This window comes from Podarcis gaigeae, assembly GCF_964106915.1.
Source record: "Podarcis gaigeae genome assembly, chromosome: 9".
Taxonomy (NCBI): domain Eukaryota; kingdom Metazoa; phylum Chordata; class Lepidosauria; order Squamata; family Lacertidae; genus Podarcis; species Podarcis gaigeae.
In genome coordinates this window covers 26,196,248-26,213,553 of record NC_139685.1, presented here as the reverse complement: position 1 = coordinate 26,213,553, position 17,306 = coordinate 26,196,248, and the positions used below count along the sequence as shown (strand labels likewise).

Here is a 17,306-nt window from a genome sequence, read left to right as displayed (position 1 = left end):
CTCAAAAACATGTTTTTAAGACCCCTCGCTGAAGAAATCTGCAAAAACTAAGTTTCACCCTCTAAAATGACACTCCGTACTCTCACAGCCTCATTCTGGGAGCATTTAAAAAAAAAAAAAATTACAGGGACTGGCTTGATTCACTCCACTGTTTTTAATTATCCCCAATATCAGGAAAAAAACAACAATGAGGCTAACGGCTATGTATTGCTCACTGCTTCAGCTGCAACAAATTAATTATTGAACATTTCATTAAGCTGTTTTGCATAGTTCCATCCTCTTGTCAATAATCAGCCATAAAGCGCTTTAAATCTCTAATTTCATTAGTTTATTAAGTGCTATTGAGCTACCAGCAAGGCAGATTCCAAGCACGGTTGAAGAGAGCTTAAAGAAGTTACTTTCCTACTTTTGCATCTCCGTAGTCGTCACTTCAGCACCATTGAGTCAATTTGTGTTACTTTTATTGCCAGTTTCCTTCTCCCTCCTAATTACTAGAGGCAAATAAATATTTAAGATTGCATGGTGGCAATATGTACGTTCTCACCATCACACTCTGGAGAGGAATTTGTCACCCACAGGCCCAGAGCTATGCACTGCGGGGCTGACAACTTCGGTGCGTACATTGGATAGAAAGACTGGATGTGCCATTGCCACTCCAGTTTGCAGAACACAGAGAGGCACATTAGTTGGTGCAGAAGGTTGCACCAGAAGCTTCTGCTCTCATGTGACAGCTAGGAGCAACCAGTGGAGAGGGTGGGTGGAGTGGACCTGGCCTCCTGGCAGGGCCATCACCACTGCAGAGCATTTCAGGGTGGTGGTAAGGTGTGGACGATGCAGCCCAGCCAATCCAATGCTCCCGTCATTGCACCCAAACTACCCCAACCTTGCCAATGCCCTTGCACCCACACCATCTCAGTATGGCAGTGATGTCACTGCTAGGAGACCAGATTTGTAGTGCTGCCCCTCTGGCAAATAGCTACTCTATCTGCCCAATGTGGAACTGTTCAAGCAGGGTTACACCTGACGCTGGACCCACTGAACATGAAGTTGCATGTCTTGTTTAGCAGATGCCATCTTGGAAAAGAGTCATTATATATGTCTCTCTCCAGCCAGCCCATGTTCAGTATCCATCCACCCACCCTTGGGTGACAGTATAGGAGTTTTTCATTTTTTTTACTTTTTGGTCTGCCAGCTATGTTGGCACTGGAGGAATTAAGGTTTTTTGCTTCTTCTGCACTGTTAACCCAGCTTACACTTTCGGCAGCATTGGTATGGGATGCTGATTAATTAGAACAGAGGCACAACATTTTTTTTTTGCAATGGGTACAATTGCTAACAGCAACATTATCCTGCTTATCAATAAATAAGAGATGCTAATATTGTTTTACTTGCTTAGGGGTGTTAACAGAACCACACAATTCCTATGCTTAAAATAGTTATTTGCCCAAAGTGGTTGACGAAGGATTAAAATGGCTTTTATGGCTCGGCAAGTGGGTGCAAAACTATGAAAGATTAAAACAATTAGCCGGTTTCGTTTAATAAAGTTGTAGACCTGGTTTAACCCACTGATGAGTGTCTGGTCCCCTTATGTCATTCGTGCTCGCATCACGAATAGAAGCCGTGGCCAAGCCTTTTATGTAGCTCAGAAATGAGCAGAGGCAGGAACAGAGTTCACCCCAGCATTCTCAGAGTCAACACAAAAGCAACTGGAGATACTGGTAAAAGTCTCTTGAGTTTGGTTGGGCTTGGAAATTTGATTTCAGGGGCATATAAAAGCCCACCTCAAAGGAGAGGTGACCTTTACAATTCCAGCCGAACTCATTTCAACAAATCCTGAACTCATTTCACCCTCCAGTTTGTTTACATACCCAGGAACGAATCAAGAGACTGAAAATGAATTGAGTAATCTTAAACAAAACTCCCTTGGCTCATCTCTTTCACCCCAGGACCAACAAAGCTGAAGGGGGTGGCTCTTCAATAAGTAATTTTAATGAGGCATTTAAAAATGTATTCTAAACTTTGGAAGACTTTTCATCCTGAAAATACATCCAGTTCTGTAATTATTTGAAATCCGTATTTGCTGCCAAAAGCCCAATGAATAAATAGTTGAAACTGTTTCCTGGGAATATATTTGCAGAACACCCATTAACTTTGGTGACAGTTCCACAGACAGGAGAGCCAAACAGAACTTGGCCCTCAGTCCTTATGCAGATATGTACATTCATTATGTATCAAGTAATGGCTGCAGCTGCTTTTGGGTAGAATGGTATCAGAAAGTGGACTGTGTTGCAGTCAGTGACTCGTTCAGTTGTACCTGGATCCTGGTGGTAGGAATAGAGGACATAAAACTAATTTTAAAATAGGCACACACCACGTGTGTGAAACACAGCAGACCTCAACATAGTAGTTAAACATTCAGTTCCGGCAACCTCCTTCAATCCATATATATTCTGTCTTAATTGAATATATCCATATATATTCTGTCTTAATTGACTTGGCATCTCAGATGTCTGTGTGCATGTTATCTTACCAAGGCTAGTTGCAAATGAAAAAGAAGTAGTGAAGGGAATACCTAGGTTTTGAGTTTGTTTAGTCCCATAGATGAAAACGGGTCTCACGTCAGTTTCAAGCCAAGTACGCTGGCATAACTGAATCAAGGATTCATAGCCTTAAGGCGTGTCTGCATCAGCTTTTCATTGGAACTAAGGAGCAAACTGGATGAGATGCTATGCATGCAATTAGCAATATTTCAGTGGCTTTTTAAAAGGTAAATAGGAGAGTGGGTAGCATGACCAAGGTTGGGATCCTGGGAGAGAGGGTGGCTTTATGGCTTTATTCTGTTGTAATCTCAGGGGTGTGGAGCAAAATATACATTAGGGTGCTAAGTTCTGTCAGAATTGAGTATACACTTAGAGCTAACACTAAAGACATTACTTCTGGTATCGAGTATACACTTAGAGTTAACACTACAGTGGTATCTCAGGTTACATACGCTTCAGGTTACAGACTCCGCTAACCCAGAAATAGTGCATCAGGTTAAGAAATTTGCTTCAGGATGAGAACAGAAATCGTGCTTTGGCGGTGCGGCGGCAGCAGGAGGCCCCATTAGCTAAAGTGGTGCTTCAGGTTAAGAACAATTTGAGGTTAAGAACGGACCTCCGGAATGAATTAAGCACTTAACCAGAGGTACCACTGTAAATACATTACTTTTGGTAAATAATCCAGGGCCGTTAAAATTTGTGTCCCAGACTTTTTAGACTCATCTGCCTATGCCCTATCTGAAATCAAAGTGCATTGGTTGCGAGATGTGAATTCCCCCCCCCCACAGCTCTCCTACCCCACTAAGGTTAGTATCTACAAAATGCCCTCTGCTGCAGAAGCCAGGAATCACTTGGGTACGGGGTTGAGTAGGCAAAGAGGCAACCTTTTAGGTATCCTGGACCCAAGCTGCCTAGTGCTTTGTACACCAGTTTATCCTGAATTTAGCCCAGTAGCTCATTGGCATTTAGGAGGTGCTGGCTGAAGTTCCCAAACCGTTGTCGAGGGCAGGCAGTTTTAGATGTCGCTCTGTAAACTTGTGTTCCCAACCCAGCATAAGATCAGGCTGCAAAATCCAGTGAACAGTCAAGTATCTTAGGCATGATGGGGGCTGCGAGGAACAGTATTCATGAATGCGATTGCTTGGGAGTTGAATAAATAAGAGCGCTCTTCTCTTGCCTGAAGCTGTTTTTCCCCCCTGACGCTCCCTCTGACCAGGATGTGCATGACTGGCGAGTTCGGTACTCAGTTGAGTCATGGCGCGAATCCAGCCTGGCAATTTTGCAAAAGGGTTGGTTTGCTATTTTGACTGAAGTGTTGCATGCAAATACAGAGGGGAAGAAGGATTTTCAGTTCCTGTAACATAATCCATGGGTGGTGGTGGGGGGTGCAAAAGAAAAGTGAATACACACAGAAGCTAAGGCCCCTCCATGCATAATCTCAAGATGTATAAATCATCCAAGTGTTTAGAAGTTATACACCTGGTGAAGAGCTGACCTGTTGCATCTCGACTATAGTTTTAAAAATTTGTAACCTCCATGGAGGCAAGAACACTTCCCTTGAGTGTGTGCTTGGCATGCATTGGCTCAGACAGTGGCTTATGGATGAATTCATGGCTGAGAGTTGTGCTGGAGATCTCCTGGCTCATAGCGGATGCCATTAGTCTGCTACAGCATTTGAGCAGGCTGCTCTGCTCCCCTCAATCCTTCAAGCACTTCTGCTGCCTCCTCCTACTTTCTCTGTCCATAAGACTCCATTAACCTTCCTTCAGCAGTGCAGTGGGTTCTATCAGGCACAGGCAGTGGTTTTTCCCCACTGAGGATGGGACTATGTTGAAGGGCCTTCTCCCTTTGGAATTGACAGAAACAGAGATTCTGGGGCCGGTAGTCCCAGTCTCTTGCCCAATCAATGAAGATGTTCCAACACAGACCAGGAAGAATCTCAACTGCCTACCTTAACCTTCCCTCTGGCACCAGTAAGATTCTCAGCTTTTGAGAGGGAAAGGGAGGCACTTTGCAAGCATCCTCTGGGCTTTCGGCGAGTATTTGAATTGAACGCTCTCAAAAACCCGGGGCTTTTGCAGGCATTACTCTGAGTGCTCCCAAAGTCCAAGTCTTTGTTTTGTGCTTGAGGATTTGGAATGAGTGGGACTGTCAAAATTGCATTGGCCTCAGTTCCTGCTAGAGCTGTCCAGGTCCTCCATTAAGTAAATCCTTACAGGATGTTATGGAAAAGTTTTGTCAAAAGTCTTTTCCTTGGTGTACCTGTTCTTCAGATGCCTTTTCAAAGACAGCTAGAACAAATGTCTGTAAATCCTATTTATTGCTGCTGTCTTCCCCATGGGCTCTGATAATAATCTTCTAAATGCAGCAGTGCTGCGATTTCTTAAATGTAATAAAAGAAAGTGTCATGTCTTGGAAAAGGAAGCAGAAGGCCACAGACCTTAATTGAAGGAGAAACTTACATTAGGTATGTAACAGCATAGCAAGCCCGTAAACTTAATTTCACTTCATGGGATGCCTCTTTGTAAAAAGCAGTTGAGCAGTTGCCCTGAAATCTCTTTAAGGTACCTTAGTTCTACTCATGCTAAATACTGGACATAATTAGTAGTCTCAATGATCAGCCTTTTTCCCAACACCTCCGTTTCGAGTAGAAACAAGAGGTCAACTTGAGACCAATATGAACCTGCGGGAAGACTATACAGTGGTACCTTGATTCTCGAACTTAATCCATTCCGGGAGTCCATTCAACTCCCGAAATTGTTTGAAAACCAAGGCGTGGCTTCCAATTGGCTGCAGGAGATTCCTGCAGTCAAGCAGAAGCCACATCGGACATTCGGCTTCCAAAAAAATTTCGCAAACCGGAACACTTCTGGTTTTGCGGCATGCGGGAGCCGATTTGTTCGGGAACCAAGCCATTTGAGAGCCAAGGTACCACTGCATAGGTTTATGAATATCAATGGTATTTTTTCTGCTTCCTGTTTTAATTTATTTACATTCCTGTTAAGATTGACTTGGTTGTTCTCCCGCCCCCCTCTTTTTTGCAAGATTTCTTTGTAACATATTGGCGGCAGGGGGTGGATCTTGCAGAGAAGCAGCACCCATGGTTTGAGGACACAACGCGACCATAGAATACCTAGTTCTGTCCTTCGAGTGCTGCTAACTAGCAAGACTTCCTGGGGTAAACACTGCAAAATGCTTTGATGCCTGGGGAAAATGATGAGCATTTCCAAAGATGAATATTATGTTTCTTTTTGCTAGTCCAACACGTGTTTACTCAGAAGTAGCACTGTGTTCAGTAGGGCTTACTTGTAGGCATAGCATTTGTCGCTGCGTTGGGGGCAGATGCTTAATTTATTGGCACACGTTGTCAACATATTTCTAGTATTTGGGCCAAAATATGAATGCACAGTCATAAACAGATCTAAGGAATGACTATATATCTGTCCGTTTTATTTTCAGCCAAACCGGAAATTGTTGCTTCAGACAGGCTTAGCAATGGCATGCTTCACTGTGTGGCTGCTGGATACCCTGCCCCGAAAATAGACTGGTATTTCTGCACAGCAGCTGAGCAAAGGTGAGTGACCCAAATCATTTCCACCCTGCGTTTTGTCTTTGGGTTAGATCTTCAGCGCAATAAATTAATATGCTCAGAAACAAATGTTCAGATGAGTGGCGTGTTTATATGGGTAGAAGGGCAAGGGCGATACAAATGATAGTATTTTTCTAATAAAACGAAATAAAGAAATGCTCTGCCTGTACGTCATGTGCTCCACAGCTCTGAATCAGCCACTGGAGAGTCGCTTGAAAAGTGAGGAATGGGTTTGATGGCTTGGTTTCCCAACCTTGCCTGCCCCCAGTGCATAACAGAGGCTGTCAGCCAGTTGTGTTGCCACAAAAGTGTCATTGAAATTCTACTCAGTATTGATCCAGGGTAGATTCCAATGTATAGTTAGCAGAGTAACAACTTGAACACATTGCAGGATTCCCAAAAAATAGACCAGAGGCAATTACATTTTATTCAGCATAGCTTTACTGCTACTGAAGGCAAATGAGCATAATGGTCACAAATCCAATACCTTCAGGATTGGTGCTGTCCATAAGAAATCCAGTTGCAGCAGACTTACCTTAAACTTACAATAACTTGTAATAAGTCTAAACCTTAACACTAAGCATACTATGTACGGAACACCACACCTGAAGGAAAAGAGATAGAAAGAGAAAGTGAAGCCCAGGCTCCTTCTGGTCTTACTTTTATAGTCAGCATGACCTTGACAGAGGTAAGAGAACCAGTTTAAGCCAGCTCTGCTCAGCTTCTCTGAAGGAATAACCCAAACATCATGAACCTGCTGCTTGTTCCTTTCCCACACAGAAGCTTCCAGAACCCTCTTGAAATGGAAAGATCTCTACATTTCATATCAGTACTTTCTGCACTAAGAAATTCAAACTGACAAAAAGTCCCTTTCTCCATAGGGCTGTGCAGGTGGAAACATACGTAGGAGCTATTCAGATGAACCTTCCTACACACATCCTCGGGGAACACGAGAAGTGAGCAAAACCAATGGCTGCTAACCCACCCCTGCTAGCAGAAGCCAGCCATGCCCTTCCAGTAGTCATGCATGGAGCTATACACAAATACAACTCTTCGTGATTGTTTTTTTAATAATATAATTTATATTGAATTTCCATTTTTTTTACAAATTAACTTCAAATGGAACAGTTACATCGTTTCATGTATTGGCTTCCCACCTGGGCCTCCAGTGTTTTTGTTCAAAACCATTTCTACTGCACTGTCTTTCAAACTCTTTGTTTATTACAGAAATCTGTCTAATACAATTACTTTATCATTTTTCTCCCACTGCTCCCTATCTCGAATCCTGCTCATTTGACTGTATTTTTTCAGTATTTTTTTTCCAAATGCTCCACAAAACCTCTCCATTCTTCTATAAAAAGTCCATCGTTTCGATCTCTTGATATTACTTCCTACATAGGTGTTATTTGATAATTGTCCAGCAGAATCTGTGAGGGGGGGTAGCAGAGGTTGATGGATCGGAACCATCCTCTGCTACTCCCCCCCCCCACAGATTCTGCTGGACAATTATCAAATAACACCTATGTAGGAGATTATTTTTCCAGCAAACCTAAACCCTTGCACATTTGCTTGTTCTTTATCTTTGCCAATGGTTTAGTTAATACATCTGCTACATTTTCTTCACTTGATACATAAGTACATGTGATTATATTGTCTTGTACACAGCAACGTACATTTTGGTATTTTACAGAGATATGTTTGGAACGTGATTTGAAACCCTCTGTTTTACTTAAGGTTATACAAGCCTGATTATCAATGTAAACTCGCACTGGTTCTCCACAATTTACATTTAAATCTGCTAACAAATGCTTGAAATAAATCACCTCGTTGCACAATTCACTCAATGCGGCGTACTCGGATTCCGTTGATGACACACTTACAACGTCTTGCTTGCGTGACCGCCAGCTGATTAAAGCTCCACCGACCATTATGACTAGTCCTGTGACAGATTTTCTATCTGGCAAATTTCCCCAGTCACTATCACAGTAGCAACTCAACGTTTCAATCCTCTGAAGAATTTAATTGTAACATATAGCCAATTGTCTGTTTGAGGTATCTCAGAACTTGTTTTACCCCTTTCCAGGCATTTAGTGTGGGTTTTGAGACCAATCTACTTAATATGCCTACTGCGTAGCTAATATCAGGTCTGGACCACTGTGCTAGATACAATAAACTTCCAATTACAGAATGATATACATCAGGATGTTCAAATTCAGGACTCTCATCTATATGAAGTGTTTTTATGAAACCTGGATCCATAGGCACCACTGCCCCTTTGCAATCCTGCATCCTGTATGTAGTCAGTAGTTGTTTAACTTTGTTCTGCTGACTAATTAGGCAGCTGCCATCTTGGGCCCAGCACACTTCCAACCCTAGATATGTCCTAACCGGGCCTAAGTCTTTCATTTTGAACTTACTGGACAATTGCTTGGCAAACCTTTTAGTTTGTTTATCTGTTTTGCAAGCATACAATACATCATCTACATAAATCAGACAAAACTCTTGATCACTGCCTGTACCACGTACATAAACACAATTGTCAGCTGTACTCTGCTTGAAACCAAATGACACTAAGGCCTCATGGAAACATTTGTTCCAAGATCTTGCAGCCTGTCTGAGACCATATAGAGCTTTGTTTAATTTCAACACTCTATTGGAACCTGTCTCATAACCAGGCGGTTCGGCTAGATACAGGTCTTCTGATATTGATGCATGTAAATATGCAGTCTGGATATCAAAATGGTTTAACAGGAGTTTTCTCTTTGCTCCAAGTGTTAGAATCAGCCTTACACTGTCCCCCTTAGCAGTAGGGGAAAAAATCTCGTCATAATCTTTTCCAGGCCTCTGAGAGTATCCTTGAGCCACTAAACGAGCTTTGTATTTGTACTTTCCTGTCACCAGAGGTTTAAGTTTGTACACCCACCTGCAGCCTACAATCTTTGCCCCCTCAGGCGCTGCTACTGGTGTAAAGACCTTGTGCTCATTGAGAGAGGACATCTCTTCCTCCATTGCCTGTTTCCAGAGCTCTGCCTCCTCTTTTGGTAACTTTAACACCTCCTGAAAACTCTTGGGCTCTGCAATTACACTAAACACATTTGCAGTATCTGGAGAAAAACGCACCGGAGGCACTCCTTTGTTTTGTCTTTTAGATCTTCTGGGAGCAAATTTTTCTTCTGAACCACTTTCCTCCTCAGAACTACGACCCCTCTTTTGTTGCTTAGCTACTGGTCTCTGGCTAATTCCACTTTCTTGAGAGCTCTTATCTGAACTTTCCTCCCCCTCAGACTCTGATTCTCTATGTTTACCTTCAGAGTCATGAATCTCCTGGGAAGGTTCAAACCAAACCTCAGAATTGGCATGTAGTCTCTCCCAGCCACTATGTTCACAAAAACTGGCATTCCTGGAGATCACAATGCCATTTGTCCCTTCAGCAAAGCGGAAACCTTTTCCCAGCTCCTGGTAGCCCACAAACACTAACTGTTTGGTCTTAGGATCTCCCTTCTTTCTCATTTGTTTTGGAATTAATACCCAGGCCTTTGATCCAAACACATGCAAATGGTCAATTTTGGGTTTTTTCTGAAACAATTTAAAGTACGGAGTTGTACCTATTGTTTGATGAAAGAGCCTATTTTGGAGATAACATGCGGTGAGCATGCTCTCCCCCCAATAAGACATGGGCAAATCAGCATCATCAAGCATGGCAAACATCATATTTTGTAAAGATCTGTGTTTTCGCTCTGCAACGCCATTCTCCTCTGGGGGAAAAAGCGTTCGTTTTTCTATGCCCAATGCCACGCTTTTGTAACCAATCTCTAAAAGCATTTGACATAAATTCGCCACCTCTGTCCGTCTGAATCCTTCTGAGTTTAATGGACAGAAATCTTTCCACAGATGCCACCCAGCCTTTAAACTTAGTGAACACGTCACCCTTATTCTTCATGGGAAAAACCCAAGAGTAACACGTGGCGTCATCCACAATTGTTAATGAAAAACGCGATCCACCCCTGCTTACAGCAAATGGACCAATTACGTCCATGTGAACCAGCTGTAGCGGTGACTCACTAACTCTGTCACTTCTGGGGTAAGAGACTCTGTGGGTTTTAACCTTTTTACAAACATTACAATCAAGGTACTTGTTACAACTCTTTAAATTACCCCCATCAGCCAATTCAGACATTTTTAGTACACTTTTCCAGCCAGCATGCCCCAGTTTCCTATGCAATAAGTGCACACAGTTGTCATGTATAGCTTTGTTATTCACTGCAGGCTGAGATTTACTGACTACTGCTGCAACTTGAGATCCTGCTTTAAGCCAAAACAAGCCTCCCTCTGACTTAGCAGTGCCTAAAATCTCACCAGCCTTCTTAATAATGCAACTGTCTCCTTCAAAATACACTTTAAACCCAGCCTTTAGCAAACAATCTACAGACATCAGATTGCTCCTTAATGAAGGCACACAAAGTACATTTTGCAGGCATTCACGAAGACAAGGAACAAAAACTGCACCCCCCGAAATCACTTCGGAAGTACTTCCGTCTGCTAGAGCCACCTGGCTGCGCTGTGCTGAGTTCTTGGAAACAAACAATTCATCTGAATTTACGATGTGCCGAGATGCTCACGAATCGACCACCCAGACAGCTTGTTTCTCATCAGCAATCTTGACCTCGGCGGTCACCAGCTGAGCCAACTGTTTTCGTTTGAAGAATTTCTTTTTCCGCTGCTGCTGATGATGATCTCGTCTCTGCTCCTGCACCGGCAACTGAGACTTGACCAACTCCGGACATTGTCGTTTTAGATGCGCTGAAGACCCACATCGGAAACAACGCCTAACAGCAAACGCTGACTCCTCACGCTGCTTTTGCTTCACCTCTGGCACGGCATGAGAACTCTCTCCAAACCGCCCGCCTGTAGAAGCCTCTGCAGCAAACGACCTTTCTTGCCTCTTCTGCCATTCTTCAATCAAACGCCCAGTAACATAACTGACTGATAAATCACGTTCCTGTCTGCCTTCTAGAGACAAAACTAAATTATCCCAGCTTTCCAGGAGAGAACTCAAAATAATAGCCACCTTCTCCTGCTGGTCTAACGCACAGTCTCTTTCCTGTAGCGCAGCAAACTTTAATTGTAAACTGTGTAGGTGTTCCCGCATTGTAACCCCAGGCTGTAACATTGCCTTGTACAATGCCTTGCGAATGAACAGCTTGGAAACCGCTGTCTCACGCACATGAAGTTCTTTAAGTGCTTGCCACACACCTCTAGCTGTCTTGATTCCCCTCACATACAGCAACTGGGAATCTTCCAGCCCCAAGACAATTGTGGTCCTTGCTCTTTGGTCTTTATCGAGGTCTTCATCATCAGGCTTTGCAGGAAACTTACTCACCACTTGCCAGAGACGATCCCTCTGCAGCACTGCCTGCATGCGTTCCGACCACAGCAAGTAATTGGAGTCATTCAGACGCTCAAAAGCCATCTGAACTGGTTGTGAGGCCATCTTGAGAGCGATGTCCCTGGAACCCGGAACCAGCTACTCACGACCACCAAGAGAGCAAACAGGAACCACAGCAGCCAGCACTAGCACGCTGCAGCTGTTGTCCTTGTGTCCACTGCGTCACCAGCTCACAGCAGTCAGGAACCAGCCAGTGTCCATCTGCTGCACCAACAGGAACAACAACTTCTGGAACTACTGGAACCAACACCGTTGATGCTGACACCACCACAACTCAGGCTGGCAGCACAATACCCATAACCTCTTGGAACTTTGAAGTGTCAGGCATAGCTCTAATGGCTTTAGCCCAAACGTAGCAGAGTTTTCCTGCACAGCGAAGAAGCTAGTTGAGGTGGAAATGACTAGTCAGCTAGACTCAGAATAACTATTTACAGGATTTATTAAAAGGAAAAATAAAACCAGCAGAGTTTCTGCATACAAAACAAAGCAAAATAAATCCTTTCTTTCTCTCTCTCTCTCTCTTTTAACCATACACAGCACTCCTGCTCCTAACACACCACACCCCCAACACAAACTGTGCTAGCATTCCTAGATAACAGAGTTGAGTGCTGGTCGTTAACCAATCAGAGTAAGTAGTTTCTAGGTCAAGCAGACCTTGGCTTTCTGCCAAGAGTAAATTGACACTGCCTTGAGTTAATTGTGTGAAGCCAGAATCTGTAAGTTTTCATGAGAATCAATTAACAGAAACTGAACATTACTGTCAGCTTTGCCTTTTCGGCATAGTCCATTATTTTTTTAAGTCATTCCCCCTTCGTTGGAACCTTCTCTTCTTTCTATTTCCGTGCATATAACATTCTAGCTTCTGTTGTCACGTACCTAAATGATTTGGTCATTTTCTTTGGCATGTCCATCCCTATTATCCCTATGAGAAAAGCTTCAGGTCTTTGGGGGATAAAGCCCATTTAAGCATCATCTTCGTTTCATTATATATCATTTCCCAGAAGCCTTTAGCTTTTTTATTTTTACATATCCACAACTCTTTGCAATTGGGAGCAGTTCTCAAAGATAAGCCCTGGACATGCATAGCTATACACAGTTAGGTCCCTTTCACTGCACCTATGGCCCTTGAGAAGCATGGGAAATGGATTTGTCAGGAGCAGGACTAACAGGTCTGGTTCCTCCATGTGTATTTGTGGGAAGGTTCATTGGAATAAGTCCCATGTTTCCTTTGCCTATTGGTGGGCAACTAAGGGACCAGTCAGCATCTCTCAGCGAACTGGCTTAGGCTAGGAGGACTCCGCATTGTAACACACTCACTATCCTAAGTAGCCTTACTTATGGCAGGACTTTTCAGTGGTTCGCTTCTTGCTCTTTTCTTGAAGGAGTCATTATAATTTATGACTAAACATTAAGGGCCAAACATGGACTTCAGAGGGCTTACAGCCACTTGCAGCCGGGCTGTTCTTGGCCCTAATGATTTAACCCCGTAGAATGACAATTACAAAATAGCTCCCGTGTATGGCTATTATCTTTTGGATTTATCATGTAATAACACAATTTTCCAGGACACAGGGTAATTAGATTTTCATTTACACACAGTAGATTATAGGGTAAATGTGTCTTGTAAGCTTGTGGGGGGAAAGAGAATTAACTACAAAGGTAATTACCAAGTTTCTAAGAAGATTGTATGTACTTTCAGTGCAGGTAGAGGATTTGCAAACAAGATTATAAAGCACTTGCTTATTTTGACAGTGTTCTAAAGACATTCTTGCTAGCAGATAATGTGTTTCCTATATGAATCATTTTTCACAAGTTATTCTTTCCTAAGTTTACTTTTGAGGTGTGCATTTTTCATCCACAGCTACGGGCAACGTTTCTCAACTCTGTATATATGCTCCATCCTAAAAAGGATTTTAAATTGTGACGTTGTAGTAGATAATGAAAAAAGAGCATTCTGCTGGCTAAAAACCACTTTTAGGACGGCCTTCTTTTTCTCTGAATCAGAAGCAGAGGTTTCTGCAGAGAGCCTTCAGGCCCAGCCCAAGACATTTTGCTGCCTACAGCAAGAGACAAAACAGCTGCCCGATTCCAATCCATATATAAAGAAGCTGACTGGACAGTCAGTCAGTTTTTATTGTATATAGCCAGAGGCCTTTGCAATGGACTACAGAGAAGAAAAGGAAGCTTTCATTTAAAATCATACACATAACCTATAGCAGTTTGCAGCATGAAAAGAAATTTACAAGATTAAGACTTAAGATTGGAGTGCATTGACATAGCTGGAACAGAACGTCTTGGCTGCAGGTGCAAATCTGGCTACCTGGTGTGTAATATATAGATGTTCATCTGCTAGGAGTTCAACAATCATCTTTTGTATGAATCGACCTGGAAGCCAATTAAGAATTGGCGCTATAAATTTTCCTCTAGGCGTTGTATGCAGGGGCCAAATCAGCAGGTAGTGTTTGATGTCCTCTACCAGACTGCATCCATGTATACTTTTGCGATCCACATGGGGAATTCACCAATATCTCCCCTCTAAATATGCTGAGGGCATCTGTCGGAATCTTAGTTCTACAAAGGCCCTGCGTAGTTGTGGGAAGGTCAGAGTCTCAAGGTAACGGGGCCTTGAGTGATTGGTCTTAATTTGCTCAAAGAGGAGATTTCCTAGAGAATGGTGCCTGCTGCCATCTTGGCTGAAAGTGCAACATGGCACAAAGGAAAAAATAGCCACTGGGAATTCACCACCATTTATGCTACTTTGAAATCTGACATTAAATATATTACCCTTTGGATTATTGTAACGTTTTTAATGAATTGTCATAACAGGCTGTGAGGATTTTGTTGACACACTTTGTTTTCCTGTTATATGTATTCTGAAAATTAATGAGAAGAGAAATGGGTTAAGACCATGAAATCTAAAGTCATACTTTGTAGAAGATGCAAAGTAGGCTTTTAAGCAGATTTACATAATTTGGGGCATGTTGTGTTAGAGAAATATGTATATATTTGACATTAGGCGCTATACATTCACTTCAGGCCTCATGTGGGTGGGGGAGACAGACCAGAAATTAGAGGAAAACATTATTACAAGAGAGATTTTGTTTCACCTTTTTGGAAATGCTGGGAAGTATGAGATATGAGATATCTTCCCTCTTAGAATGGGCAAAGCTTTTTAAGATGAGGTTTTACTCACTCAAAATGTATAGTGCATGGGAATTTCCTGGGTGTCAAAAAAGGATATTTATGTATGCCACTACTGCGGCCTGTGTTTTGTTAGTCCAAAAATGGAAAATGAGTGAGGTCCCAACTAAAGAAGAATGGCAACTTAAACTGATGGAATATGCACAGAATGTGGACCTGACATATAGAATAAGAGAACAAGAAGAACATAAATTTAAAGAAGTTTGGAAAATGTTTATTGAATGTATGGGGGGGGGGGAATTGTGTACACTTGAAAACGTTGGCAGCATTAAGATAAATTCAACAGTGCAAGCAAGTTTTGTTCGATGTAATAATGGAATACTGAATGGTTTAGTTTATGTAAAATATGCAGGGATTTATGATATGTGAAATGAATCATGGAAAGAGAAGAAGGGAAGTCATTGACATTTTAAGGTTGTTTAAATGAATATTCTAAAGTGTAAAACAAAAAATTAATTAAAATTATATAAAAAACAAAATGTATAGTCCATAGATGTTAATGTTAGACAGTCTAGTACAGCATTAGGGAATGCTAATATAGATATAAACAAGATGCATTTCTTCACCTAAAGCAGCGATGGCCAAACTTGGCCCTCCAGTTGTTTTGGGACTACAACTCCCACCATCCCTAGCTAACAGGACCAGTGGTTTGGGAATTGTAGTCCCAAAACAGCTGGAGGGCCAAGTTTGGCCATCACTGACCTAAAGGGTGCTGCCATTTTCCTGGCATCAACATTCTGGATATTTTCCCTCTTGTCCACCAAGTTGGCTCACCCAGGTAAATTGTTTCTTCCAGGTGTTCAGATTCACCAAACATTTCACCAGTAGACGTGAAGACCAATTATAAAGATTCAGCTTTTCCTCCTTTTGGGAAGATAGTTGTTGAAAGCACCGTGGATGCCAGCATGTTCAAGAATGGCACTGTTGCATGTGAAGCTTCCAACGACATTGCCAGGAGTGCTGCTTTTTTCAACTTTGCCATTAAAGGTAACTGGCAGCCTGAGTGATATTTGAAATGGCATACTGTTCTTATGCTGTAATCTCCCTGAGACGGAGAACACACCTTTTGGCTCATACCATAAAGCACTGTGTTCCTTGATGAGTCAAGGGCCAAGTCTCTTAATGCAAAAATTTAAGCCAGGCTTCTTTTGTGTGTGTCTTTCCAGAACAAATAAGCACCCACACCCTTTTCACTCCTTTGTTAATTGGCTTTGGAGTAGCGGCAGGACTGATGTGCATCACAGTCATCATTCTTGTGTACAAATATCTGCAGGTAAGAATCATGCATGTGGCTATACCACCCACAATCTTATTTTTTTCCTTTACCTACGTTCATGGTTTTATGCACTCAACATGGTTGTATCTCTCTTCCAGAAACCAAAATATGAGGTCCAGTGGAAAGTAGTTGATGAAATAAATGGGAACAACTATGTTTACATAGATCCCACACAGCTTCCTTATGATGACAAATGGGAGTTTCCGAGAAACAGGCTAAGTTTTGGTTAGTTTACATGTATTTGACCTATAGAACTCTGTGTCAGCAGAATGGCATTGTTCCTGGAAGGGGATGGGGAATGTTGGACTAGTATTTCTTTTTTAAGAAGTCCTTTAAGGAACTTGTGTCCTCTTCAGAGCAAGGTTAGGCAGGTGACCTTCTTTGCACGTAACCATGGCTTGCTGAGAACAAACAAGCGAGTGATGACTTGGAAGGGAAATCACAGTCACTTCACTTCTCCCCTTGTCTTGCTGCTCCTGCACTACCTAAAGCTTAACTATGGTTTGGCTTAGTGTTGTGTGAGGACCTGGGCTCATGGCATGTCTCCTGCAGATGAACTACAAGTAGAAAACTGTTATGTACTGAGGTTCTCGCCCTGGGCCAGCAGGGGGATACTGTAGATAGTTTTCACTCAGGTCCACATAATCAAATAAGGGATTGAAAGTGACCTTCAGTGATTGGCTAGATACAGAAAATTGTTACTGTTGCGTTCTAGTGGAGCTCTATATAAGCAGGCTGACTGAACCCTTCAGTTCAGTTCTGTTCTGGCCTGTGAATAAACAAGAGCTGTTTGAAAAATCGTCGTGTTGTCTGATATGTTCACTCACAACTTAACAAAAACCAAGAGCAAATCTTTGTTACATCTCATGGTTTGCTGGGAGCAAGACAAACCAAAAGCCTAGGTTTGGATGTAACACAAACAAACCATGGCTTAGCTCTGGGTAGCATGGTAGCAGCAGGACTGAGGGAAGTTGTTGTTTTTTTACTCCAGGTATTTGTACATTAAGCCATAGTTTGGCTTGTTGTCATGTGCAAACCAGGCCAATATAAAGCCAGTCAAGAGTTCTCCCTAGCCCACAGACTGGTCCCCCACTTGACTTGCATTGTGTTACACTGCGGCCTGTCACAAGCTGAGGAAAATGGTAGGGAACTTTCCTGGAGGAAAAGGTCTGCATTAATTGTGCCATGTTCTAAGTAACTCTGCTTCCATAATTTGTTGTTCTGCTTACAGTCACCTCCAAAGTACGTCACACA

At 42.5% G+C, this 17,306-nt stretch overlaps 1 protein-coding gene across 2 annotated transcripts in view; it reads left to right on the top strand.

Moving 5' to 3' along the window:
- Nucleotides 1-17,306, top strand: part of KIT (KIT proto-oncogene, receptor tyrosine kinase) — an 84,325-nt gene that overhangs the window by 49,431 nt on the left and 17,588 nt on the right. For both annotated transcript variants that reach the window (XM_083755586.1, XM_083755587.1), the window contains 4 exons: nucleotides 6,000-6,114; nucleotides 15,573-15,763; nucleotides 15,943-16,049; nucleotides 16,151-16,277. In XM_083755586.1, coding sequence (XP_083611712.1) covers nucleotides 6,000-6,114; nucleotides 15,573-15,763; nucleotides 15,943-16,049; nucleotides 16,151-16,277 — 540 coding nt within the window. The remainder of the gene's footprint in view (nucleotides 1-5,999; nucleotides 6,115-15,572; nucleotides 15,764-15,942; nucleotides 16,050-16,150; nucleotides 16,278-17,306) is intronic.